This window comes from Vipera berus (assembly GCF_964194415.1).
Source record: "Vipera berus genome assembly, chromosome: 1".
Lineage (NCBI taxonomy): Eukaryota > Metazoa > Chordata > Lepidosauria > Squamata > Viperidae > Vipera > Vipera berus.
The window spans coordinates 314,998,378-315,025,392 of NC_138202.1; the positions used below are offsets into that span (position 1 = coordinate 314,998,378).

The 27,015-nt window shown below is 38.3% G+C and overlaps 1 protein-coding gene across 2 annotated transcripts in view; it reads left to right on the plus strand.

Moving 5' to 3' along the window:
• Positions 1-27,015, plus strand: part of EML4 (EMAP like 4) — a 156,151-nt gene that overhangs the window by 59,213 nt on the left and 69,923 nt on the right. Inside the window, exons 1-2 of one of the 2 annotated variants that reach the window (XM_081315100.1) lie at positions 1,280-1,397; positions 20,590-20,772. In XM_081315100.1, the coding sequence (XP_081171226.1) occupies positions 1,331-1,397; positions 20,590-20,772 (250 nt within the window). In that variant the 5' untranslated portion in view covers positions 1,280-1,330. Of the gene's footprint in view, positions 1-1,279; positions 1,398-20,589; positions 20,773-27,015 lie in introns of those variants that run through there. The other variant, XM_081315099.1, reaches the window with a different exon arrangement.

The window sequence follows — 27,015 nt, forward strand, 5'->3', positions numbered from 1 at the left end:
CATATTAAATGAACTGTTGTGCAGCTGTAATATGAGTTCTCACATTTGTAATGAAATGATAATCTGGAGAGAGTTGCACTTTTCTCCAATTGGCAACACTGTGTCTTTTTAATGGACAACTATATAACTTCAAAATTACAAAAAACCATAGATCTCTCTCTCTCTTCTCAGGCAAAGAAGAGATTGCCTACAGAAATTTCTCTCTCTGTCCCCCTCTCCCTTTCTCTCCCTCTCTCTTTGTTTCTGTCATTTTTCTAAGATGCTTCAGCAGAAATTAATCTGACAGTACATATTTGACCAAAGTTGATGTATTATGTTAAAATGGTGATAGTTTCTGGTTGCTATCCACTTGAGATGGCAAACTGTGTATTCACTGTTTTTCCGGCACAAAAAAATAATAATTTTATGATTCATTTTGTCATATTATAACAGATCAATATAGGTGCAACTTGTTTGTGCCTTTTCTGTACTTCCTTTGAAACAAATATTTTTATTCTCTAATTGTATGCAGAGGATACACTACTAACTTGGTTGCTTTCACTCATTCCTCTGTGTAATTTTTAGTTTTCCTCCCTCCAGTTATTGTGGAATATTTTACATTATATAAATCAAGATTATAAATGTTCTTTGACATAACGTTTAGAGGAATAACATAACTTCAGCTTATCAGTGTCATAAAAATGATTATTAGTCATTATTTCCATAATTTGGTGTCAAAAATTCAGCCTTATTTGACAAAGAGAAGCTTAAAAATCCGGTCTTTAAAATTTAAACCATGCATTCTTTGTTTTGAAACGAAAGAGGTTCTGGATTTTCTTTTACCTGCATATGACACTTAATAAAGGTTTTATTAAAAGCTTTATTATCCTTCCATTTAAAAATACAACAAATTAAATATGTGACATTTGGTAAATTCTTTAATTTGTGGTTTATTCTCTATGCTAAATCACAGCAAAATATCTGTTGTAATAATGCCTTTATTACTGTACTTATGATGACTAAGGTTTAACCACTCCTTAGAGCAGTCTCAAATTTCTTTCCCCCATGTAATACATCCCTCTTCAGATTGCCTCCCCGTCTTTTCTTCATTTCTCCCCCCCACACACACACACATACATACACATACAGTAATAGGAAAAAGAGAGTTCCAGAGCTGAGAGGTAGAAAAGCTTTTCTTAAAAACTTTTTACGTGTGCTGTTTGTAGTAGGCCATCTGGACTGGCAGGATTTCCTCAGAATTCAAAAAATGTTATCTGATTTGAAGATCTGGGGATTGCTCTGAAACTCTGGGAAAGCAGCAGGAAGACAGAAGTAGACAGAACTGGCAAGAATGGAAGAGGCCTTGACTTGTCTTGCTTCTCTGTGCAATTCCTCTGTGCTCATAAACTTCTACACTGGTAAAGTATAGCTTTCTTTTTCGTGAACTGATAATGCCAGCAATTATCTCTCATATCTCACTATTTCAGGGAGGAAATTCTGTTCTTATTCTTATTTGAATTTCTCACTATCCTGTCAACAAAGTATTTATCAGATCAAATGCAGCAAGAAAAATGAATTTCCACTGGTTCCTTGGAATATATATTATTTTCCTAGATCACTTTTATGGAAGCTTTAAATGAATTCCATTTTTATTCATTAATGCCTATGATGTATTTTGTGAAATAGATAGTAATCTGAAACTCATTCTGTATGGCAGAATGAAAATTCCCCTCTAATTAAAGAATACTGGCATGGAAATTGAATTCATTTCAGTTTAAACTTGTCACTCATTTATATATAAAACTTAGACTACCTTTTGCAATTTTTTTTATTGAACAGGAGACATAGTAGAAGCCATGCCATAAAGTATCTGCAGGATATTTCTTTATAAACATTACAATTTGAAGCATTTGTATTTTGCATTTAATATTTATAAAATGTTTTCTCTTAATTAACATGTTGAAATATTTCAGTACTAATCTGTTTACGTATATCATTAGTTTGATGTTTGTAGATGGAGGAAAGTTTGCTATTTTATTATGTTCATCACACACTTTGAAGTGATTGTGAGTGGCTTACAGTAAGATAAAGATATACAAATGATATACAGATATCCAAAGAATTTTAAATATGACAATGGATTAAAATTGCGAAAGTTAAAAGACTAAAAAAACATGGGTTTGGAGGGGAGATAGGTGGGGTTGCCTTCTTTGTTAGCTGTTCACTTCCAGCCAACAACCTCCTTCAGGATCCCATGCCAGCCAGCATAGCCAGGTTTTACGCCTTTTCATGAAGGCTAAAAGAGAGGGAGTGGCTCTTACCTTGTGTGGCAATTTGTTCCAAGGGGCAGCAGCTGAGGCAGAAAAGGCTCTTCTCCTAGATCCCACCAGTCAAAGTTCCTTAGCTGATGGGATCTCCTCAGCCAGGACTAGTGGGGTGGGCTGATCCCATTGGGGAAAGATGGTGTGGACTATGGACTCCTTGTCTTGCATCCTCGCCTGCATCTTCTCCTCTCTTTCTCCAAGGTCATTCATACATTCCACTACAGCCTTTAAGACCTGGCATTTTACTGAAGTGTTAGGATTGTATAGGTGGATATAGAAGGAGGGCAGTTGAGCCTGTTATGGGGCATCCCAAGGGGACTATTATGGCATAGGTTGCTCTGGTTCAGCTCAATAAATGGCTCAGTTTCATTATAGGAAAAGTAACTTAAGTGATACAGGTAGTCCTCAACTTAAGACCAGAATTAGGACCACTATTAAAGTCATTGAGGAAAGCGGTCATTAAGTAAGATGCCTACGTGAACGTTTTACTTAGCAACTGCAGTCCCACCTTTTTCAGTTGTGGTTGTTAAGCGATCGTGTGGATTATTAACCAAGCGTGGGGTGCCTTGAGGGGTGGAGGAGGCATGTGGAAATTTTATGTGGGCCAGGAGGCCCAGGCCTTCTCTTTTCCTTACCATGCCTGTGGGGTGGGGTGGGGGGGTCTGGGCCTTCTTCCTTTCCGTATCCCACCACACCCAGGTCCATTTACTTTTGCATTGTTTTTCAGCTATTGACAGGAACACCCAACCAATGTTAGGTGCAACCTTCCTACTGATTATTCTGGATCAGAATTTGGTTTAAATCCTATAGTCATTCAAGAAAATAAGCAACATTTGTTTTGGGTTTTTTAATTTTCACAATATTTTTACTAAATAATTAATCATCACTTTAAGATCATGTGTTGATTGATATTTGTGCAAAAACAACTTGGTTAAACAACAATAGTAATTGACAGTAAAAAGGCTTTGCAGTACATCTGAATTTGAGATAAAACTAGTGATGTTAAAAATGCTACTGGAATATTTCCATGTTCCATAATTGAGTAATTAGAATTTAGTGCTTCACTTCCTGGAATATTTCCAGGAGCAAACGGAATAATAACTATTATAGAAATTTTAAAAATTCAGATCTTATGTGGCCAATATTTGGCTACAGTGCGTACCATTTAAAAAGCAAATACTGTACGTCCATCATCATAAGACAGTGAAAGGATGCTAGTGGCAGAAACAGCAGCGGTAATAAGATTTACAGAGCAAGTCCCAGCCTGTGGTAAACATTCGGTCTTGCTGACTCTGAATAATATTTCTTATTGTTAATATGGTTGCATTCTTAAATATTATGTGCAATTCTTTTATTTAAGCTAAAATGTTTTTTTAAAAAATATTATAGGTGCTTACAATATCTTGAAAGCTGCAGCGTTGGAGTTTCCCTGTTTAGGGGCAATTCCTAAACATTTTTCTAATTTAAATTGTGGTTGGCATGTGGTACTTTTCTGTTGTAGGGAAAAAAGTCTGATCTTGTAAAATGGGAGAACATAACAGTGCAGAAGCCACATTGAATTCCTCAGAGGAAAATGAAAATGATTCGATGCATTTTCTTGTTTGATACAACAAATGGTTTGAAATATTTTCTATAAGCACCATTACACTCCTTTCTGGTTTAAGGTAAAATATTTTCTACTCAACCCCAAGTTGTTCAAGATAATAAGGTTGCCAGCTGAATAAAATTGGAGATGTAATTGAATATTAGAGGTACAAACTGGTGCCCTTTGGATGTGTTTGAACTACAATTTCAGAATGTCTATGGAGATTCTCAGTCATTCAGTCATAGTTGTCCCAAAAATGCTTTCTTACGAGGCAACTGGACTTTCTTGTTTCTTCTTTGAAGACGTTTCACTTCGCATCCAAAAAGCTTCTTGAATGAGAAGCAAAATGTCTTCAAAGGAAAAACAAGAAAATCCAGTTGCCTAGTGAAAAAACATCTTTGGGACAACTTCAGAGTGTTATATTTTTGTCCAAACTGATTTGTAATTTGGGAGGATACATTGGTATATTTGGTATACCAATGGTATATTTCAAGAACATCAAGTTGTGGATATGGATAAAACATGAGAGAACTTGTTAAAACCCTGAATGGACTGGGGGCAAAGCTGAATTAACAAATGTGCTAATTTCTAACAGGTTATTTGGATTGTTGGGCAAATCATTTATTTTCTAACTCTCCCAATAAAATCTTTTTTTAATCAGGATCAGTATAATTTATTTTTAAAAAATCTTAAATACATGACAAGTAAAAGTGGCACAGAACATAATAAATAAAAGATATACCAAAGTTAAGCAGTAAGTAAACTTTCCTTGTAACAGCTCAATAAATGGGAAGCATCACAAGTGCAGGAGAAAGCTTCTTTTCTTGAGAGCTTTGTCAAAACAATATGCAACAATTTATTTTTCATAGTTGTATTTGTTGGCTTTTATTCTGTCTTTTCACTTTGGACAGCACTCATGGCATTAGAAGATTTAGAAACAAGGAAATATTGCATGTTAAAAATGCAGATCGAATGCTAAAATCATTTAACAGGAACTAATGAAAAAACATTTATCTTCACATATTTTCTAAACACTGTGAGATTGGAAGCCAATACATGTAGCAACCTCTCCTGCTTACAAAAAAGATCTTCTGAAAGTGAGAGTATCTTCAAGAGGACCTTTCTTGCTTTACACAGACATGAAGTGTAAAATGCATTCCATTAAACTGATTTGTACTTCAAAAATAAAGTCACCCAATTGCAAAACCACTCAAGGAGGCATATAAAGCAGTTTGTGCCTAATAAAAGGAAGAAACAATGATTAAACAGCTATGTGGAGAAAGGACAGAAACTTCAATGACATCTCATTTCATTGTAGGTTTACAAATCATTTGTGTTTGCCAGAAGATCAAGATTTTTAATTTTAAAGTTCTTGAACTCCAAGAAGAATACTATTCCAGAGGTTAGGGATGGCAACAAAGATTGTGCCTGGTGATTTGCAGCAAATGCAGATATTTCATGTATACACAATCCCTGTACTTTGTACTGCTTAGTTGCCTAGCTGCCACATGATATACCAAGTATATCTTTTGGCCAATTTTCAAGGGTAACTCTGTGAAGAAGATGTTGTAGTAATCAAGACATGGTATGACTGAGGTGTGTTTAGTCATTGTTAAATCCAACCAGAAAGAGTTACAGCTAGTGCACTAGATGTAATTGTGCAGAGATGTTCATTGTCCCAGCTGTTGCCTGCAAATCCAGTGACAAGAGTGTGAAGATGCTCTTCCTGGGGAGATTCTGTTTTTTCTAAAACAGGCTGTATGTCTGATACCTGTTTCCAATAGCATGTCTGTCCTATCTGGATTTATTTTCAGTCTGTTTTTTCATATCCATCCCATTAGTCACGCATCCCATTATTGACCAAGGGAATCAACTGTTTCCTTAGAATTGGATGATAAGGAGCAATAGAGTTACAGAGTTCTAGATGACCCCTCCAGCAATATGTGGGACAAGGTTCACTGCAATTGAGAAAAATAAACAAGTTTTACATTTGGGTTTGTAATCTACAGAGAGGGGAAAAAAATAAGCCATTTTTCCTGCTAATGTAATTGGTTCCAGATATTACTGTTAAAATGTTCTCGATTTCTGATTTCATGTTTTTTGTCACTGACAGTTCTTTGGGATTGAGGCAGGTTGAGTGCCATACATGGAAGGATGAATTGATTAATATTTTCCAGCTATGCCTCTTCTGCTATGCCCAGCATAACCTAGACTAAATAAAATGAGGACAAAAAAGCTTTCTGAAATAGTGAGGATGTGGTTGTTTGGCTATGAAGCCCAGAACAAAGTTTACAGTATATAGCATATGGAGAAAGGGGGTTGTGACACTTGCAAAGTTTTGTATTCTGTTATTGAAGATGGTACCAGTATGAAAAGAATCAATTCTCTAGAACAGGGGTAGGCAACCTTGGCTCTTTTAAGATTTGTGCACCTCAACTCCCAGAATTCCTGAGTCAGCATGGCTGGTTCAGGAATTCTGGGTATTGAAGTCCACAAGTCATAAAATAGACAAGGTTGCCTACCCCTGATCTACAAGACAAACTCCTTCATCAAATTTAACTTTGCCTTTTAGAGAAAACCAGTGGGTTTTTTTCTTGGCTCTAGGCTTAGAACTAAAAAAAAAGGAACAGGAAAGAGCATGAAGCAATATGTATTTTTGATGCATATACTTGCAATTTAAGGGATTTGGACAACCACAAACCTGGCTGATTGGAGTGCAAAAAGATGAGTCACAGCTAAGAGGCTACATTCACCATGGCTGTAATCAGAATCTGGGAACCTTGAACTATTAGAACTATTATCCAAGCTCATAGCCTGATTAGTCCAGGAGGCAAGAGAGCCTCCAGAGGCAGCAGAACAGAGGAGGCATGAATCCTGGCCATGAACACCTCCACAATGTGGCCCAGCCTTCTGATGGATTTGGCACTGGATGGTTCCAAAAGTGGAGCACCAAAATTGTTCAGCTGTGACAAAATCACATGAGTTCACTGCTATCATTTGTCTATTGTCAGAGTGATAGCAAGAAGATTGAGCCGCTCACTTACCAACTGCAATTGAGACCAGCAACTCCATTATTTTACTTTTTATTTTATTAGTTTTATTCATTTATAACATAAATGTGAAAATACAAAAGCGAATAGTAGGGGACAACAAAAAAGTGTGAAGAAAGGGAGGGGAAGAAACAAAAGGTATTGATTTCCGACTCTCTGTTGCAGTAAAATCAGACATTAAAATCAAATCTCAACTTTTTACATTTCTATAATAGTATGCACTAGCCATTTCTGTATCGGCAAATCAGTCTAATCGGTAAAACCAAAATCATAATATCATTTTTTTCCACCTCAAGTACAAAGTCCAGAAGCGGTTTCCAAGTCGAAACAAAAGTACTTATGTTCTTTTCTTTTATCAGCACAGTCAATTTGGCCATCTCTGCTAATTCCATCACCTTTGTAACCATTCGTCCATGGTAGGAATCGAGGCATCCTTCCAAGAGCAGTCTTGCTGCTGTCACCATATGGCCTCGTTTCTGGTTTAATCTTTATGTTCGCTTTAAGAATTTTCTACATTGTGTGAATTCTACTCCAGTATTTCTTTGTCTTATCATGTGACCACCATAAATGATAAAAAGTCCTTTCTTTACATTTACATTTTCAACATTCATTTGAAATACCTTTATACATTCTAGATAACTTATCTGGTGTTAAATACCAGCAATAGATTATTTTGTAAAAAATTTCTTTTAGGTTATAATTTAATGTGAATTTTAAGCCTTTTATCCACACATTCTCCCATTGTTCAAGTATTAAATTATATCCAAAATTCCTTTCCCACTGGATAGAATCAAGATCACATGAAGTGTTAACACCACTTTACAATGCCTTGGTAATGCTACACTTGGAATACTGCATCCAGTTTTGGTCACCATGATGTAAAAAAGATGTTGAGACTCTAAAAAGAGCACAGAGAAGAGCAACAAAGATAATTAGGGGACTGGAGGCTAAAACATATAAGGAACGCTTGCTGGAATTGGGTATGTCTAGTTTAATGAAGAGAAGAACGAGGGGGGACATGATAGCAGTGTTTCAATATCTCAGGGGCTGCCACAAAGAAGAGGGAGTCAAGCTATTCTCCAAAGCACCTGAAGGCAGGATAAGAAGCAACGGATGGAAGGAGAACGGCAGGACAAGGAGAAACTTCCTGACAGTTAGAACAATTAACCAGAGGAACAACCTGCCTCCAGAAGCAGTGAATGCTCCAACACTGGAAGTTTTCAAGAAGAGACTGGACAGCCATTTGTCTGAAATAGTACAGGGTTTCCTGCCTGAGCAGGGGGTTGGACTAGATGACCTCCAAGGTCCCTTCCAACTTTATTATTACTATTATCATACAGTGTTTTACATGTTCATTTTCCAAATTCAATTTTAATAATGTTTTATAGACCTTGGCAATTATATGATCATCACTACCACATAGTAGGATTTCCAATTCATTTTTAGCAAACTCAAAACCAAGGCCTTTTTTGTCTAGTTTAAATCTTTCCTTCATTTGTTGATATGTAAACCAGTGACAAGCATGACTAATTCTATTTTTTTCTTAGACTTGAGGTTACGGTCACCAGAATTGAAAGATAATGTTTTACCATATGTCCACCAGTGCAGCTTCACCACCATTTCTTTTCTAAAAAAAGCTTATTGGGGACACCCATAGGGGCAATTTCATAAAAAAAAACCTTGTTTTATATTTATTTCAAACTCTTCATATGGCATGCCTAATAAAATGATTATTAAAACCAACATTTACTTTAACTTTATCGTACCATAAATACCCATGCTATCCAAACCTTAATTCATGTACTTCCAAATCAAGCAGCCACTTATTCTGGAGGTTCACCCACTCTTTTAACCAAACCAAACAGCATGCATCAAAATACAATTTCAAATCTGGTAAACCCAGACCCCCTTTTTTCTTGGCATCTTGCAATAACTTGTATTTGATTCTTGGTTTCTTTCTTTGCCATATAAATTTAGAGATATTCCTCTGCCACTCTTTAAATCAGACATGTCAAACACAAGGCCCGGGGGCCGGATCCGGCCCGTGAAGTGGTTTCATGTGGCCCGCAAAGCCATCCTGGAAACAGTGAGGGAACGGCCCCCACTGCCTTGGCCCTGGCCCAGAGACCCTCCTTCGGCCGGAGACCCTCAGATCTGTCCCACTCCTGCCCAGGCCCCCATAGGCAGCCTTGATGCGAACGATGTAGAGCTGGCCATGCCCACCCAGTAGGCCATACGCACTCTAGCCACGCCCACCCAGTAGGCCACACCCACCCTGGCCATACCCACCCAGCCCCCTGAGGGCAACCGCAATGCTGATGCGGCCCTCAATGAAATTGAGTTTGACACCCCTGCTTTAAATGATCCGTTGCAAGTATTGGTATTGTCTGGAGCAGAAAGAGTATCTTTGGTAAAAGCATTCATTTTAATTACTGAAATTCTTCCCAGTAATGATAAATGTAATTTGTCCCATCTTTGTAAATCCTTTGTGATATCATTCCAAAGATGTACATCATTATTTTGAAACAGTTTTGTGTTTGTGTTTGTCGACATAATCCCCAAATATCTCACCTTTGTCCACTAGGACTCCAAGATCCCTCTCACAGTTACTACTATTGAGCAAGGTACCACCTATACTGTACGTGTGCATTTGGTTTTTCTTGCCTAAGTGTAGAACCTTACTTTTTTCACCACTGAATTTCATTTTGTTAGATAGCTCCCAGTGTTCAAGTATGTCAAGATCCTTCTGTATCTTAAGCCTGTCTTAAGCATTAGATACGTTAGATGCTTTTGTGTGATTTATGTACTGAAAACAAAAGCAAAATTCTTTTTATGGAGTTTTTGGTGTTCTCTGCTTGCTGAGGTTTCATTACCCAACTAGGTAACATTAGTGCCATCACCTAGGTTAGAGTTATGCAGAAATAATTAAAATTAAAATTATTCACAATTTTTAAAAAATATTTTATTAATTTTCCAATTTTACATCTAAGTATTTAAAAAGCAACATGGTGGCTGGGTTAATCAATAGTTCAATAGCATATAAAAATCTTTAGTACAAATCTCAAATTACAACATCACATATTTCCTCTCTTTTTCCCTTAATATCTACTATCTCGTATTTAAGCTAATACAGTTCTTATTATATCAACTAAATAAAAACATCATTATTACATTTACCAATAAATTTTTAGCTTATACCTATTTTAATTATTTTTACATTCAATTTTTATAGACAATCAATGTCCTATTATTGGTTTTTCCCCAATTTTTAGTTTCCCATCAATATACAAATTTAACATTTGATATTTATAATTTCCAGGCTTTAGGTAAGCAAAGTTTCCCTTATCTCAATTCACAACAGAATCTAATATTCAAAATACACATCTTATCTATTTGAATATAGTCTTGTTCTATTTCCTAAAGGTTATCAATTTCCCACCATGTTAAATCATCTGTTTAATAAGACAAAATCCCCTTTAATAAATCAAAACCATTATATATATTGTTTGGGTTAAATAAATCAAACATATTCATATTTTTTCTTTTGGGTCTAATTTTTAAATATTAAACAAATAGAATCCTTATTTTCAACTAGTTTCCAAATATTTTAAATTTAATGACCAAAATTCCCCTTATCACAACTTCTCCCTTTAACCCTCTAATTAGTAATATAAAATCCCCTCTAATAAATCAGAACCCCAATTTTCTTCAGCCTTATTCTGGCTTTCTTCTTTTGCCAACTAGCCTTCCATGTCAGTACTTTTAGATCATCAAATAGATCTCCCTCTATTATTATATAATTTGAAATAAGAGAGACCATTTAGTTGCCATTGTTTTGGAAGAGCTAGCCCATTTGTATTCATTAAATCGTCTCCCTATTATTCCAATTCCCCATGATTGGCCTGATATGTTTATCTTCCATTCAATCTCAGATTCGGGCCGTTTTGGACTTCGACTGGGCAGAGTCGGACGGGGGGGGGAGACAAGCGGTCTTGGAAATATTATCTGGGATGAATTCAATCCTGTGACTCCGGAAGAGGTGGACAGGATCATGGGAAGGCTGAGTTCCACCACGTGTTTGTTGGACCTGTGCCCCTCCTGGCTGGTGTATGCAGCTCGGGAGGGGACATGAGGCTGGATCCATGCAGTAATAACTGCTTTTTTGAGGGAGGGTAGTTTCCCTGCCGCCTTGAAGGAGGCGGTGGTGAGGCCCCTCCTCAAGAAGCCTGTCCTGGATCCAGCTGTTTTGAACAGCTATCATCCTGTCTCCAACCTTCACTTCGTGGCGAAGGTTGTTGAGAGCGTGGTGGCATGTCAGCTCCCTCTGTTCCTGGAAGAAACTGACTACCTGGGCCCGTACCAATTGGGCTTCAGGCCCGGGTACAGCACGGAGATGGCATTGGTCGCGCTGGTGAGTGATCTCTAGCAGACTTGGGACAGGGGTTGTTCCTCTGTCCTAGTCCTATTAGACCTCTCAGCGGCTTTCGATACCATCGACCATGGTATCTTGCTGCAGCGTCTCAGGGGGTTGGGAGTGGGGGGCACTGTTTTACAGTGGTTCTCCTACCTCCTGGGCCGCTCGCAGTCGGTGTTGGCAGGAGGGCAGAGTTCGGCCCCGAGACCTCTCGTTTGTGGAGTTCCTCAGGGGTCGGTCCTCTCTCCCCTCTTGTTCAACATCTATATGAAGCCGCTGGGTGAGATCATTCGTGGTTTTGGGGTGGGGTATCATCAGTATGCTGATGATACCCAACTTTTTCTGTCCACCCCAAACCAACCCAGTGATGCCCTCGACGTGATGTCCCGTTGCCTGGAGGCGGTCCAGGTCTGGATGGGGAGAAACAGGCTTCAACTTAATCCCGCCAAGACTGAGTGGCTGTGCATACCGGCATCTTGGATTAACCAGTCTATTCCATCGTTAACTATAGGGGGTGAGGTGTTATCCCCCGTAGATAGGGCCCACAACTTGGGCGTCCTCCTGGACTCACGGCTCAGTTTGGAAGATCATATAGGAGCCGTGGCCAGGGGGTCTTTTGCCCAGGTTCGCCTGGTGTGCCAGTTACGGCCCTGTCTGGACCGAGACTCCCTACGCAGTCACTCATGTGCTTGTGACCTCCCGGATAGACTACTGCAATGCTCTCTACATGGGGCTGCCCTTGAGGACCACTCGGAGGCTTCAGCTGGTGCAGAATGTGGCCGCGCGAGTTGTGATGGGGGTTTCCCAATACTTCCATGTAACGCCTCTTCTCCGTGAGCTGCATTGGCTTCCAGTTGCCCTCCGGGTGAGATTCAAGATGCTGGTGATGATCCATAAAGCCCTAAATGGCATGGGTCCGGATTATCTTCGGGAGCACCTGCTGCCAGCATCAACTTCCCATCGTCCTGTGCGCTCCCACAGGGAGGGCCTCCTCAGGGTGCCGCTGGTCAGGGAGTGCTGGCTGGTGGCCCCCAGGGGGAGAGTGTTCTCTGTGGGTGCACCTGCCCTTTGGAATCAGCTGCCTGTGGAACTCCGGATGGCCCCCGACCTTCGCTCATTTCGCCGGGACCTAAAAACTTGGCTATTCAAGCTTGCCGGCCTGGACTGCAGGTTTTTGGGTTAAGGTTTTAGTTTTTAATTATTTTGGGGCTATTTAATTTAATTTAATTTTATTTTAACCTGTATATATTGTATTGTTTTAATTTGCCCTGTAAACCGCCCTGAGTCCCTTCGGAAAAAGGCGGTATATAAATCGAAATAAATAAATAAATAAATAAATAAATAAATAAATAAATAAATAAATAAATAAATATTGTTCTTCTTTCTCAAATTTCTTCTGATTTATATAGAAACGCTTTTCCATTTTTAGTGTTGTCACTCTCTTTTCTGGATTTTCCATTAACTGTAATTGTTGGTCAATTGAGTCCTCTGTCTTAATATTTGATTGTTCCACTTCTTCTGTTATCTACGTTGTTAGTTCTTTGGTCAAAATTTGAGTTTGTGTATCTAAGCTGGCATCTTGTTCTTTTATGTTGGGTCTTATTTTGTCACAAGCTGAAAGAATGGTTTCGTGTATTGCTTTCAACATGGAAAGGATCTTTTCCTGGTCTTCATCCATATATCTCTTAATCTGTATTCTCTTAATAATGTGTTAAGTTGAGGACTTTAAAATCAGACGTTAAAAATAATTTTATAACTAGGTATGGGACCTCTATTTCATGTGTTTATAGGTAGTCTTTATAGTTCTTTGTCAAGTACGATTTTATAGTCCAAGGTATTTCATCATCTCATATAATAACCAGTGTTCCTCAGATAAAGAGATAGGAAAGCAATTCCCCACATATAACTCTGAAAGTCAGTAAAGGTTTACATTCATAGTTCAAGCAGAAGTTCTCTTTACAGCTGAGTTTCTCACAGATAGTATCAAGGTCGAAAGAGTTTTCTCTGAAGACTAGGCTTCAAGCCAAGTCTCTTTTAGGCAATAACAAATTGTAATACCAAACTTCGCCGTTTTAAACTTTTTAAATCCCCCGTTATTATAATAGCTTTTCAAAGTTTATTTCTTTTCTTTTTAGCTAAAAATCAGCGTATCCAGTAGAAATAGGAATAAGAAAACTTTAGGAAAACTTTTTAGTCCCCAAATTTCGAAAGTATACGCATCCAATTAGATTAAAAATGTTTTTATAATTGCTTTGTTTCCCCTGGGTAGTCAGTCGCTGCTGTTCTTAGAGGGTGGGGTAGAATTTCCCTTCCCTCTCTCCTCACTGGAGGAAAAATACTTAGGGCAGCTTTTGCAGGAAAGATATTTAGAGTCTTAAAGAGAAGATCAGATCTCACCCAGTTTCATCCACATTGCTTTAAAGGTGCTTGGTAGTAATTTTGACTTCAGCTGTCAGCAGCTTAATGACGAGGCATATTGCTATGGCCAATCTTTCCCCTGCTGGTTTGGAGAGCTGCCCCGGATCAAGCGGGAGGGCTGCCGCCCTCCCGCGATCAAGCAGGCATCCCCTCCTTGCTTGTCACCCCTACAGGGCAACTTTTGACCCTTTCTAGGGTCCTTCAGTGGGATGAAATTGGACGCTGAAGATGGAGTTTACCTCCATGTGTCCGAAGGCGCTGATGGCAAACTGGAAGTCAAAATGGTTCACAAATTTTTGAGCAACACTCTATGTGGAATAATGGAATAAAAACAGTGGGCTTTTTTGAAGTTCTGAAATATGCATGTATTATGCATCAGTTTAATAAAGGGAATTGAAATCAGCTTTTTGCAGTCCAAATGTACAGCCCAATAAATGTATAGTTGAAATCAGCTTTTTACAGCCCACCAAATATTATGGTCTTATTAACAATAATACTATAAGAACAGGATGGAGTTACTAAAATTTATATAGTTCCAAGTGTATAATGGAGGTGAAAAACTCAGAAGGTTTAATACTATTTTTAAAAAACAGTTTCAGTAGGAAGATAAACAATACATTAAATTTATTATATTGTTTCAAAGCTAGATTTATATGAACACTTCAATAAAAATGGTCTTTCTAGACTACACTACCCTAGAGTACTGTAGCCATAATTCTTGTCTGATCATTAATTTTCTTGTTGCATTTTTACAGTTAATTTCATATGCACTCCTGGGAGTGTTGAAGAAATAACTGAATTCACTATCTATCCAAATAGCTTACTTTTATCCTTCTTCTTTTTTTTTCTCTTAGATTTCAATTATTACAAAACCTGCAGGACTTATTAGCTAATGCTTAAATCAGAATCTAATGCAAACAGTTTTAAATAAGAGTGTATTTCAGTAAAACAAATAAGGAAGCTAGATAAAACTAAGTCAAAATAATACAACATTTTAGTGCAGCCTAATCAATAGACAATTGTATTTTGCACCAGTTGAAGCTTTACTCTGTATAAATAGTGGAAGCGACCAATATGTGGAGGACAAATTAAAGCTCAAGTTCCAAATGGAAGTGCTGTGGCCAGCTAAACCTCCATGCAGCTGCCATCAAAGGGTGTCCAGCAGGCAGTATAAAATCCAGAGAACTCCCAAACAGTTTATCCCATCTTTCAGTCCGTATGTAACCCTATCTATATCAGCAGTCTCTCCAAACAAGCCCTGGTTGATATGATTATTAATAGTAGGTTTCAGTTTCCATTTTTCATCTGGCTCCAAATGCTACCTAAGCATTTGTTTAAGAAAAATTCACCACTTCTCCTAAATTTTACTTCAGTAAGGTATAGTGCTAGATGTCATGGGCATCTAACTCTACACCTTAATCATTGAAGACATTGATTGTAGAAATCTACGAACCTGAGCTATATCCCATTTTTAAAAAATAGTTTTCATAGTTCTAACTAATTTTTATTTATCTTCCCCCCCCCCCAATCTATCCTTGAAGAGCATTTGGAAGCTACATGTGCAGAGTGCAGTGGCGTGGGCAGTTTGGGGGGGGGGGCAGAGACCTGGAAGTTTCAGTAGTGGCCAAAATTGTGGAAACTTTTTGGGAAAAGTGTACATTTGAGTGTACGTTTGATGGCTAATAACACCACTTTGTTTTGGAGTAGTACCATAAAATTATATATCAATGGAAAGATAATTTAATCAAGAATGTAATGCAATAACTTTTCTGAAGGATTTGCTTTTAGAATAGCAGTTATAAAGAAGAAAAGTGAAACACATAGAAAAAACACGATATACAAAAATTATCACCATAGAAAAAACGAGATATACAAAAATTATCACCATGTCAGTTAATACTTAGTTGGGTAACCTTTAGCATGAATTACGGCCTTACAATATCTTCCCATGGAGTGAATCAAGTCCTTTAGTTCTGCAGCTATTGTAATGTGAAACCAAGATTGAATGATTGCTTCTATTAACTGGGTTTTATTGCTGGGTCGCTTCTGACTAACAAGTTTCTTTAGTCGGCTCCATAGATTTTCAATTGGGTTAAGGTCCGGGCTATTCCCAGGCCATTCCAGCAGTGGAATATGATTATCTGGAAACCACTTTTTGCACACAGCAGCAACATGACATGGAGCTGAATCCTGTTGAAATATAAATGCTTCATTGTCTTGGAAAAGATCATGTGCCCAAGCTTCAGTTTGGGCTCAAGTATTTCATTAATGTATTTTTGGCCATTTATATTCCCATTAATCACACAAATTCTGCCCACACCTTTTGATGTCATACAACCCCAGATCATAACACTGATTATGTGTTTTACGGTATATGTAATGCAATCAGGATGCAAATCTCCGATTCAGATATCTTGGTCTCATCACTCCAAATAACACTGGCCCATTGTTCCTCTATCCAGGTAACATGGGTTTTAGCCCAGTTTAGTCTTTTCAATCTTTGAGAAATAAAAGTGGCTTTTTTTCGTGGAATTCTAGATTTTAGGCCAAATTCCTGCAGTCTGCGCCGAACAGTCCTTGCACTCAACTTCACATTGCATTGCGCCATTTCATCTTGTATACACCCAGATGTTTTTCTTCCGTAACGTAGGCAGTCTCTTAATTCTTCTATCATCACTTGCTGTTGTGTACCTTTTCCTGCCTTTACCAGTGTGGTTTTGTAGTGACTGAGTCTCCTTATACCTCTTCAAAAACTTAGAAATGCCACCTTTGGTTAAGTTTCCACCAATGTTTCTTCTAATTTCTTTATAACTGTAGCCTTGTTCTCTTAATAATACTATTTTACATTGCTTTCTGGGCAACCAGTCAACTCTTTGCACCATTACTTTAATTTTATTACACTTTACAAGCTCACTAAATGAAAGAACACAAAAAAACCCAACCAACTTGATAGCGATCACATAACACACTGACAAATGTCCTCCTCTCAGCTTCAATACATGACATCAATAACTGAATCCTACTGTGATCTGATTGGCTCATTGCCAAAACAAGATGACACCTGATTGGCTCTCTAAACACTCATGCTCATTGGCTACAATCAGATGAAGGAAAGCTACCTGATATCAACCTAAGCAAGTTGTGCTTCCTTTTTCTGGTTATTTGGCTATAACCTTTCATAGAATACAGATAATTGAAGAAAGTTTGTTGCATTACATTCTTGATTAAATTATTTTTCCACTGATATATAATTTTATGCTACTACTCCAAAAGAAAGTGGTGTTATTAGCCATCAAACCTCAAATGTACACTTTTCCTGGGTGTGCAGCTAACAAGTAGGCTGGCTTGGTCGCTCAACAGTGAGAAACTGTTGAGAAACAGTGAGAAAGCAGGCACAGCAGCGCCTGCACTTTCTGCGTCATATGAGAAAAGCTCATCTTCCTTCCGCTGTCCTGACCATTTTGTACAGGGGGACGATTGAGAGCATCCTGTCATACAGCATCACAGTCTGGTTTGGAAGCATCACTGCTTTAGACAGGAAGGCGGTGCAGAGAGTGTGAGGATGGCCGAAAAGATCATTAGCAGTTCCCTCCCTCACATCCAGGACATAGCACAGAAGCGTTGTTTGAACAGGGTCCGTAAGAGTATCTGGGACACTACTCATCCTCTTCATAACCTGTTTTCCTTGTTACCTTCTGGGAGGAGGCTTCGTGGTATTCATAGCAGAACATCCAGATTCAGCCATAGTTTCATTCCATACAGCATTAATCTTGTGAACTCTCAGGCTTCCTCCTTCCATTATATATTCAAGATGGACAGTATTTAATATTTTATTGTTATGTATATGTAGGGGTGTGGGTCTATACATATGTTGTATATAGTATGTTTTAGATGTGTGTCATGTATGTGTTTCACTAAATTTCATTTTTGATGTGTGCCGTTGTGCCCACAGTAAAAAATGACAATAAAGATTATCTTATCTTACTATATAATACTCTAAAAAGCTGGTTATGATGGTCATTATAGTCATATTTCATCCAGTTTCAGGTTGCCCAGAAAGTGATGTAAAATAGTATTATTAAGTGAACACGGCTACAGTTATAAAGAAATTAAAAGAAAAATTGATGGAAACTTAACCAAAGGTGGCATTTCTACTGTATACTTTTCCCAAAAGGTTTCTACAATTTTGGCCACTACTGTATATAAACTGAATGATTTCTTATATGAGTATGTACCTCATAACTTGTTATGTTGTGCCACTGCAGCCAAATAAAGTGGCTATCTGGAATAGATCCTTGCCATCAAAATTTGATGAATTCTATTTTAAAACTTTTCAATAAAAAAAATATTGATGAATTCAAAGAGAGAAAATTCTACTAACTGCCTGCAACTAATTAATTTGACCTTGTTGTAAAGAGGGAGTTATTTCTAAAATGTCACATTCACATTATGCACTTGTTTTCATTAAAAAATCTATTTGTGGTTTTATAAATAAACTAGCATTTTAGTTTTATTGTGTCTTATGGCCAGATCATTAAAACTGTTTTCTTAATATGACTATAATAATTATACCAGCATAATACAACATAAGCAGGTCCCTTTATTGTGATTCACTGATTATGTGCCATGAAACCAGCTATTAGCAACCATGTAGATAAACCTTCTCCAAGATGATCTATCCCCAACCTAGCACTTCAGGTTCCAACAGTGTATTTTTCAGGGTTATAATTTAATCCATTTTGCTGCTGGTTGTTCTTTTCTTCCTTTTTCTTCTGTCTTTTCCAACATGGACTTTCAAGAGAGTTACTACTATGTGTCCAAATTATGTATTTTAAACTTGATTATTTGTGCCTTGAGTGTGAATTCTCGATTGATTTGTTCTGTGATCCATGTGTTTATCTGTCCATCATATTCTCAAAATCAAAGTTCAAGTTATCAATATTCATTCTGTCTTGTTTCTTCAAAACCAAGTTTTCCTTTCCGTACAGCATCACAGGGAAAATTTGCCTACATGATTTTGATCTATGTAGGTCTAAGCAGACTATCAACACATTGAAATATACAATACTGGCGAATATCTGTAGCTCGGGTGTAGGATGAGGGTGAAGGTTCGTTTGCCGAGCTTGTGGGTTGGTTTCCAAACGTTTTGTTACCAGGCTAGGTAACATCTTCAGCCGCTGAAGATGTTATCTAGCCTGGTAACGAAACGTTTGGAAAAAACCCCTCAAGCTCGGAGAATGAACCTTCACCTGCATTGAAATATCTTTTCCGGTGTCGTTATTGCTAGTCTGCAGCTATTTCCTAACTGTTGATAGTCCTAAAATGCAGAAGCTTCCCACCATTTCAGTCGCTTAATTGTTAGTCCTAGGGCAGATTGCTATACTTGTCATTAGTTTGGCTTTCTTTATATATAATCTCAGTCCCATTTTTTCACTGTGTCCTGGGATTTTATTACTAGAGTTTACATTTTAGTCAAAGTAGTGTCATAAATATAGGCTATTGTTGATTTTTCCTTCAATTTTTAAACCACACTTATCTTCTACCAATATATAATCCCTGTATAGATTCAGCAACAAGGAGACAGTATAAAACTTTGACTCCTTTCTTTACCAACCTGGAACTAATCGGTTTTGTCATGTTTTGTATGAGGACAATGAGATATTGTGAAATTCCCATTTTCATAAGGATGTTCTTCAGCTCAACATGGCTGACACAATAGAAGATTTTTCTATAATCAGTGAAGCACGTTAACTTCTTTTTCATATTCCTTGGCTTTCTCAATTATCCAGAATGTACCAGCAACGTTCCTCAGTCTTTTCTAAAATAATTGGAAACATTTGAAATTTCCCTTTAGTGCTCTAATCCAGGAGTGGGCAATTAATTTTCCCAAGGGGACACATGAGAAACTGGTATTGTTGTGGAGGGGCAAACCAATGTAACTTGATGGATGTCCTCAAACTCCGCCACCTCAACTCCTCAAGCTGCTTCAGACAAGGGGCAAACACTGCAGGCACAGAAAAGTGCTTTCTCTCCCTGCTCTCTTCTATGGCTGCCAGCTGACTGAAAGAGTGCACTGCAAGTGCATAGAGCAGGTCCCACTTGGCTTCTTCACCTGCCTCCTGCAGCTTGCTTAGTTACAAATGATTTTTAATTTTTGATTTATCATGTGAACTGAACAGAGGACAATCAAAGGGCCAGATGTGGCCGGGGGAGGCGTAAAATACCAAGGTCTGCTCTAATGTGTGTTGGATTCTAAGCATTTTTTTTTACTACCATGTAAAATTAGAGATATTGTATACCAGTTTGCACATTCTGTTAAGTCTCCTGTTTGATACCCTTTACTTTAATTTCACATAAGGCCTTTTTGGGGTTGTGCAGTTTCATATAGGTACTTAAAGTGTAGGATACGGTTTTCAACAATTTCTCACATCTAATGGAGAGGTTTACAGTCAAGACATTAATTCCATAGATTCTCTAAATGTTGCCACTTTGGCTGGGAACTTTGGGAATTACAATCCCAATACATTTGATGGATGCCAGATTGCCTCTATAATGATACTGTAGATGCAGATACCAAAATGTTTCGAAAGTTCAGTCTACTTTGAATAAACTTGAGACTTTAAAATTTGTTTTATAAATATTTTCACAGACCTCTCAATTTTATTGTGTTTTCCTGTTTCTGTTATATAGATTGGTTGTTTCTATTTTATTATTCGTCAGCACGAATTTTTATTTTGATGGAACAATATAAATAACAAACAGTTCTCTTTTAGAATATTATGGCACACCTTAAAAGCACCATATTTTTTATTCCCATAGATGATAGCATTTCTGCCGCAAGTACCTCTGATGTCCAAGATCGCCTTTCAGCTCTTGAACTGAGAGTGCAGCAGCAAGAAGATGAAATCACAGTGTTGAAAGCAGCTCTGGCTGATGTTGTGAGAAGACTTGCCATCTCAGAAGATCATGTTGCATCTGTGAGAAAATCGGCACCTAGTAAAGGTAAGACAGCCCTTCTCTGCATATCTTTTTCATTTAAGATTGAGCATGTGTGATCTATGTATTATGCATTAGTGAAGCTTATTAAGTTCACCAATTAAATATTTAATGATAGACCATTTCCAGAGTTACAGCTTTTTCCAAAACACGTGCGGCCCAAGTGCGTATTTATTATAACAGTGGCATATCTAGTGATTCAACACACTAGAATATTTTAAAGAAATTCCTCTGTACAACTAAATTATTTTCAGTAATAATCATGAAATGAAAAGAAGAATGGCCACACATATAGTGAACATTTTGTTTTATTGAATTTTGTATATATAACCTTGCCAGCAAAAAGAAAAAAGTATAAAATATTAGGGGAAAGCCAAAGGATTTTATATAAAAATAATGGGAAAATAACTTTCTTAAATATTGGTCTGTCATAGTACTAATTTATCTTCATGTTATTCATGTTCAATAATCCTAAGCCCAAGCGAGACAATGATATAACTAGATCCATTCAAATTCAGTTTGCTTACTAGCTTACATCTAATAGCCAGACCAAAGCTATAACTTTCTTACCTACTAGATATGAGAAATGCTAAATGTTGAACCTTTTCCTCCAGCTCAAGGCTGAACAGTCTGTTAATTCTGGTCTCTTTCTGGGAAAGCTTGGTGTTGCCAAAAGCCTTTCCCACTCCTTCTGAAGGCCATTTTATCTGCCTAGAGAAATTACTGGGGTAATTATTATAGCTGTTTATAATCCACCTGATGCCAATGTCAGTGCAGCACTTTCCAAGCTATATGATATCATCTCCAGGCAGCAGCAAACTCATCCAGAGGGTGCTCTTGTCGTGGCTGGGGACTTCAATCTGGCCTGTGTTAAGACATTTCTCCCCAAGTTTGTGCAGTATGTGCAATTTTCCACCAGAGGGAAGAACACTCTAGACCGTGTGTACTCTAATCTGAAACAGGCATACAGAATGCTCCCCTTCCTCCACCTGGGTACATCCGACCATCTTTCACTCCTGTTGTGCCCAAAGTATGTCCCTCTCAGGAAAAGAACTCAGACAGTCACGAAAAGGGTTAAAATCTGGCCAGCGGGTGCTCTCAGTCAGTTGCAGGACTGCTATGAAACCACTGACGAGTGTATTCGAAGATCAAGATGTGAATGTATATACGGATGCCGTACTCTCTTATATCAAAGCATGCATCGACAGCATGACAACAGAAAAGTGCATTAGAGTATACTGGAATTGCAAACACTGAATGACTGCAGAAGTACGAACACTCCTAAGAGCCCAGGATTCTGACTTATGTTTATATTGTTGTTCTACGCTGTTCTTCCGCAAGACCCTGAGGAAGTGGACAGGGACACATATAGAGAGGCCAGGGCAAATCTCAGAAGAGGCATTAGGATGGCGAAACAACAATATAAACAAGGTGGAGAACCATCTAGCAGACAACAACTTCCTCAGGGTCTTGAGGAAGAAGAGGCTAGAACAACGGCTAATGACCTCCTTTTACCGGTCTACTATAGAAAGCGTCCTCTCGCACTGTATTGTGGTTTGATATGCTGGCCTGACAGCCGCGGATAGGAAGATATTACAGAGGGTGGTGAGCACAGCACAAAACATTGTGGGCTGTCCCCTGACACCACTGGATGACATCGCCAGGGCTCGCTGCCTTGGAAGAGTGAGGAAAATTCTCAGGGACGACACACCCTGGTCGGTATCTCTTTACTCTCCTAGCATCGGGTAGGAGATACAGGAGTATAGCCAGCCATACCAACAGGCTGAAGAACAGCTTCTATCCATGGGCTGTCAGGCTCTTGAATGGGAAATAACTTTATGTATGATTGACTTGCGAGGCCGGTGTGTTGTGTGCAATTAGCTCACATGGTGTAATAAGATGGTGGATTTATTGCCACTGTGAGTTGTGGTGGGGGCACAAAGGGAGGCTCAGCCAATCTCAATGTATACATGGTTGTACTTTGACAGTAAAGGTTCATTCATCGTACTGATCATTTGACAGAATTGTTTAGTATGTGAAACATGAGTAGTGCTATCAAAAAACAATAAGGTACATTGCATTTCTAATAATCACTATTTTTTCTTTGTCATAATTTTGAGAATATGAATTCATTTTGAGTCTTTATAAAAATATAAAATCAGTATCCTTCAGGAAGAACAATATGTTTAATTGTTATAAAATGTTCTAATTGGGTCACGATTTGAGATGAATTCTACTAACTCCAAAAAAATTTGTTTGATGACATCTTTATCTTTATCTTTATTAGACTTATATACCGCCCTTCTCCCGTAGGACTCAGGGCAGTTCACAAGGTTTTTAAAATAACAATACAACAATTACAAAAATTAAGAACAGTTAAAATGATTACATTTAGACCTTGAATAAATATAAAAAATATAAAACCCCAATTTAAATCCAATTAAAACCCCAATTAATACTCTCAGTCCAGGCCAGAAAGCTCAAAGAGCCAAGTCTTCAGGTCCCGGCGGAATGAGCAAAGGTCAGGGGCAGTCCTAAGCTCTACGGGCAGCTGGTTCCAAAGGGCAGGCGCACCCACAGAGAAGGCCCTCCCCCTGGGTGTTATCCGCCGGCAATCTTTTACCGGCGGTACCCTGAGAAGACCCTCCCTGTGGGAGCGCACAGGACGAAGGGAGCTTGATGCCAGCAGCAGGTGTTCCCTCAGGTATCCTGGACCCAAGCCATTTAGGGCTTTATAGGTCATCACCAACACCTTGAATCTCACCCGGAGGGCAACCGGAAGCCAATGCAGCTCGCGGAGCAGAGGTGTTACATGGGAGTATCGGGAAACCCCCATTACAACCCGCGCGGCTGCATTCTGCACCAGCTGAAGCCTCCGAGTGGTCCTCAAGGGCAGCCCCATGTAGAGAGCGTTGCAGTAGTCCAATCTGGAGGTCACGAGCACATGACTGACTGTGCGTAGGGCATCTCGGTCCAGGTAGGGCCGCAACTGGCGCACCAGATGAAGCTGGGCAAAAGCCCCCCTGGTCACGGCTCCTATATGGTCTTCGAAACTGAACCGTGAATCCAGGAGGACGCCCAAGTTGCGGGCCCTATCGACGGGGGGTAACACCTCACCCCCCCATCATTAAAGGTGGAATGAACTGGTTAGTCCGAGATGCCAGTATGCACAGCCACTCAGTCTTGGCGGGATTGAGAGAGGTTGTCTAAGAACTAACTATTATTTCCACATTGCTGCTGTTCCTGTTGAAAATATAGGAGTATGAACAACATCTTTTCAATGGCTTTCCTAACGGTTTCAGATCTGGACTGCAAAAATCCAAAAAACTTGATGGCAGCAAAAAAAAATGCAGAGAAATCTTTGCTGCCATCTAACAATCTTATATCTTTCCTACCCTTTAAGTAGAGATTTTTTTCCATGTTGTATGTAGACTAAACTTTGGATTATTGACAACTAAAGCATGCATTTCACTAAAAAACTGACCTTTCTACTAATGTCTTGAGAAGCATTTGCAGTTAACCAAGGGATAGGATTAAGAGAAAAAAGAAAACAGTAATTTGCCTTTGTCTAGAAATTTAAAAATAGATATCTTTTGCAAAGATAGTCTTAAACAGGCAGCTGTTTCACCTTACATCAATAGCAATGGCAAGAAATTTTATTTCTTGTAAAATGACTTTAAAAAATTCTCGCCCCAGTTCTCACTGGGGATATTCTAAAGTTAGTGACATAGTGGAAACAGAAAATAGTTTTTCGCAGAAATCGTTTACTAAGAAAATTATACCACTTCTGGATGCTAGTTCCTCTTTACTGCTAACTTGATTCATGAATCTACCCCTCCAAATAGCAAATCAAGGAAATAATTTGCAAGCATGTAAAAAAGAAAAGAAACTCTTTGTACATTATTGCCCATGTTTTATTCTACTTTTCCTAAAGCATTAAAATGCTTTAAAATGAATTCAAACCCGATGCCCTAAAAAGTATTAAGTACAGTATACTACAAAGGTTCATTTAAATTGAAGTCTTATGTATATGGGGATGAAAGTGTGTAGGAACAGAAGTATCAGATGGGTGATACCGATACTGATATAGTATCACTGATGTATTATGAGTGGCTGATATATAATCATTGAATTTCCTTGTTGAGGTACTTCAAACATTCACCCGCTTGCATGGAATGCTGTTCATTTTTATGGCATGTTTTAAGCCTGATGGTCAGCTGTAGGAAAAGGGAAAAATAAAATTTAATATGCTTTTGCTATAGTCCTAATGAGGACTACTATTTTTTAAAAAAACATTCTATAGAGAAAAAATTTAAAAATGCACATTTGGACATGTGCATATATTTGTGAGAGAGTGGGAGAGAGAAAAAGGAGAGATGGGTATGTAAGTTTACACATAGTTGGTTTAATCTTTTTTAAAAATATATATAATATGTAAAGCTTGAGATTTGCATATAATGAGGATCATATATACATGGAGGAAAAAAGCTACTGAGCAAGTTGATAGGTTTAATAAATTGGCCTGTTTGATTTCCAAAGCTTGCCTAGCTATTTTTTTTCCTTGGTGATAGCATTCATGACTAACTTGCTTTCTTTAGCCACAATAACATCATAATCCATTTCGTATATGGAAGTGAATTATATCATTTATATTTTATACTTCTACTACTGTTTAGTTTGCAATATTAATATTTGGACTGAGAGTAGCTGGATATTTTTAATTTAATCGAACATTGGTGAACAAATTCTGATGATTAATGAGGGTAACTACTTGTTAGTATTTGTATATTGTTTAATAAAGGGGAAGCAAAAATGAAAATGAGTTTCTTGAAGAAGAAAGTAAGTGCACTTGACATGTAGCAAGATTGCTCTTATAAAATTTGCTGTGTTATTTTAAGAGCCATTTACAGTATTTTAACACCTTTTATTATTGTCAGTTGTTATAGTAGAATTCTCATTTGAAAATATAGAAGTATAATAACTGTTTTGGGTTATTAATTAAAGAAGTATCAGACTATTTCAGAAATTTTAGAATTGGTGTCAAGCAACACTGAAAATATGTGGGAAATGCAGCAGCTGATAGACCTAGTAGATGTAGAAGATAGCATATTAAACACCAACTGCTATTTTTTTTTACAATCTGAGCAATGTTTACTTTAGAGCAGGGGTGTGTTGCAAGGTATTGGGACTTTTTCCCCCATTCCCGGCAATGGGTGGACGCAGTTTCACCATGACGCATCCGGTCTGTGGGCCAGCAGTTTGACACACCTGCTTTAGAGGTATGCCAAAATTAGATCTGAGTTACCCAGTAACTCAAGAAAAAAAATAAAAGTCATCTACAATATACATTACAATATAAGATTTGTAACAGCCATTATGTAGGACAGAGAGCCAGAAGACTAGCAGAATGTATCCATGAACACCAACTAGCAAAAGACATGATGGAATCTCCTTAATTTCACAACAGATGGACATAATTTCAACTGGAAAACTGAGCATCCTAGACCAGAGATCATCAATCTTTTTATGCTGGCGGCCTGGAGGGGAATGGAGCAGGTGGGAAATTTGCCCGCGAGCACATGTGCGTGTGAACAAGGCCGCGCACCTGTATAACGCTAGCAGCCCCGTTTGTGCATGCGCTAGCTGCTGCCTCTGCTAGCGTCGCGTGGATGCGTGAACAGGCCACACAACTCACACAGCACTAGCAGCCCGTTTGCAAATGTACGCATGTACTAGCCGCTGCCTCTGCTACCGCTGTACGTATTCACAAACGGGTCTGCGGGCTCTAGCTCGAGTAGGGGTGTGTGCGCGCACTAGCCAGCCTGTCCCACAGCCTGTCATTGGGCCGCAGACTCCTGTCCTAGACCAAAATGCTAGGAAATTTCTGGAAGCTTGGCACTCAGACAGATATGCCATCAACAGGCACATGGAGATAAACATTTACACGCCATCCAAAAGAAACTAAAAAGGAAACAAAAATACCAGAATACCTCCTTACCAGCAATCAGTACCTAAATGGGGATTAATACCAGGATTAACATCAGACAAACAAGTAATAAACAATACCCTAATAATGGAACTACCAATTCAGAGAAACAAGCACTTAAACAACAGATTAATCAAGAAAGTCAAGGAAAAAAGAACACACATGCACACAAGATGCTGACAGGGCAAGCTGTTGTGTATAAAGACAGACCAAACCCCATTGCCTTCTAACATTGAAGATGTTACCTAATCGGCTAATGAATC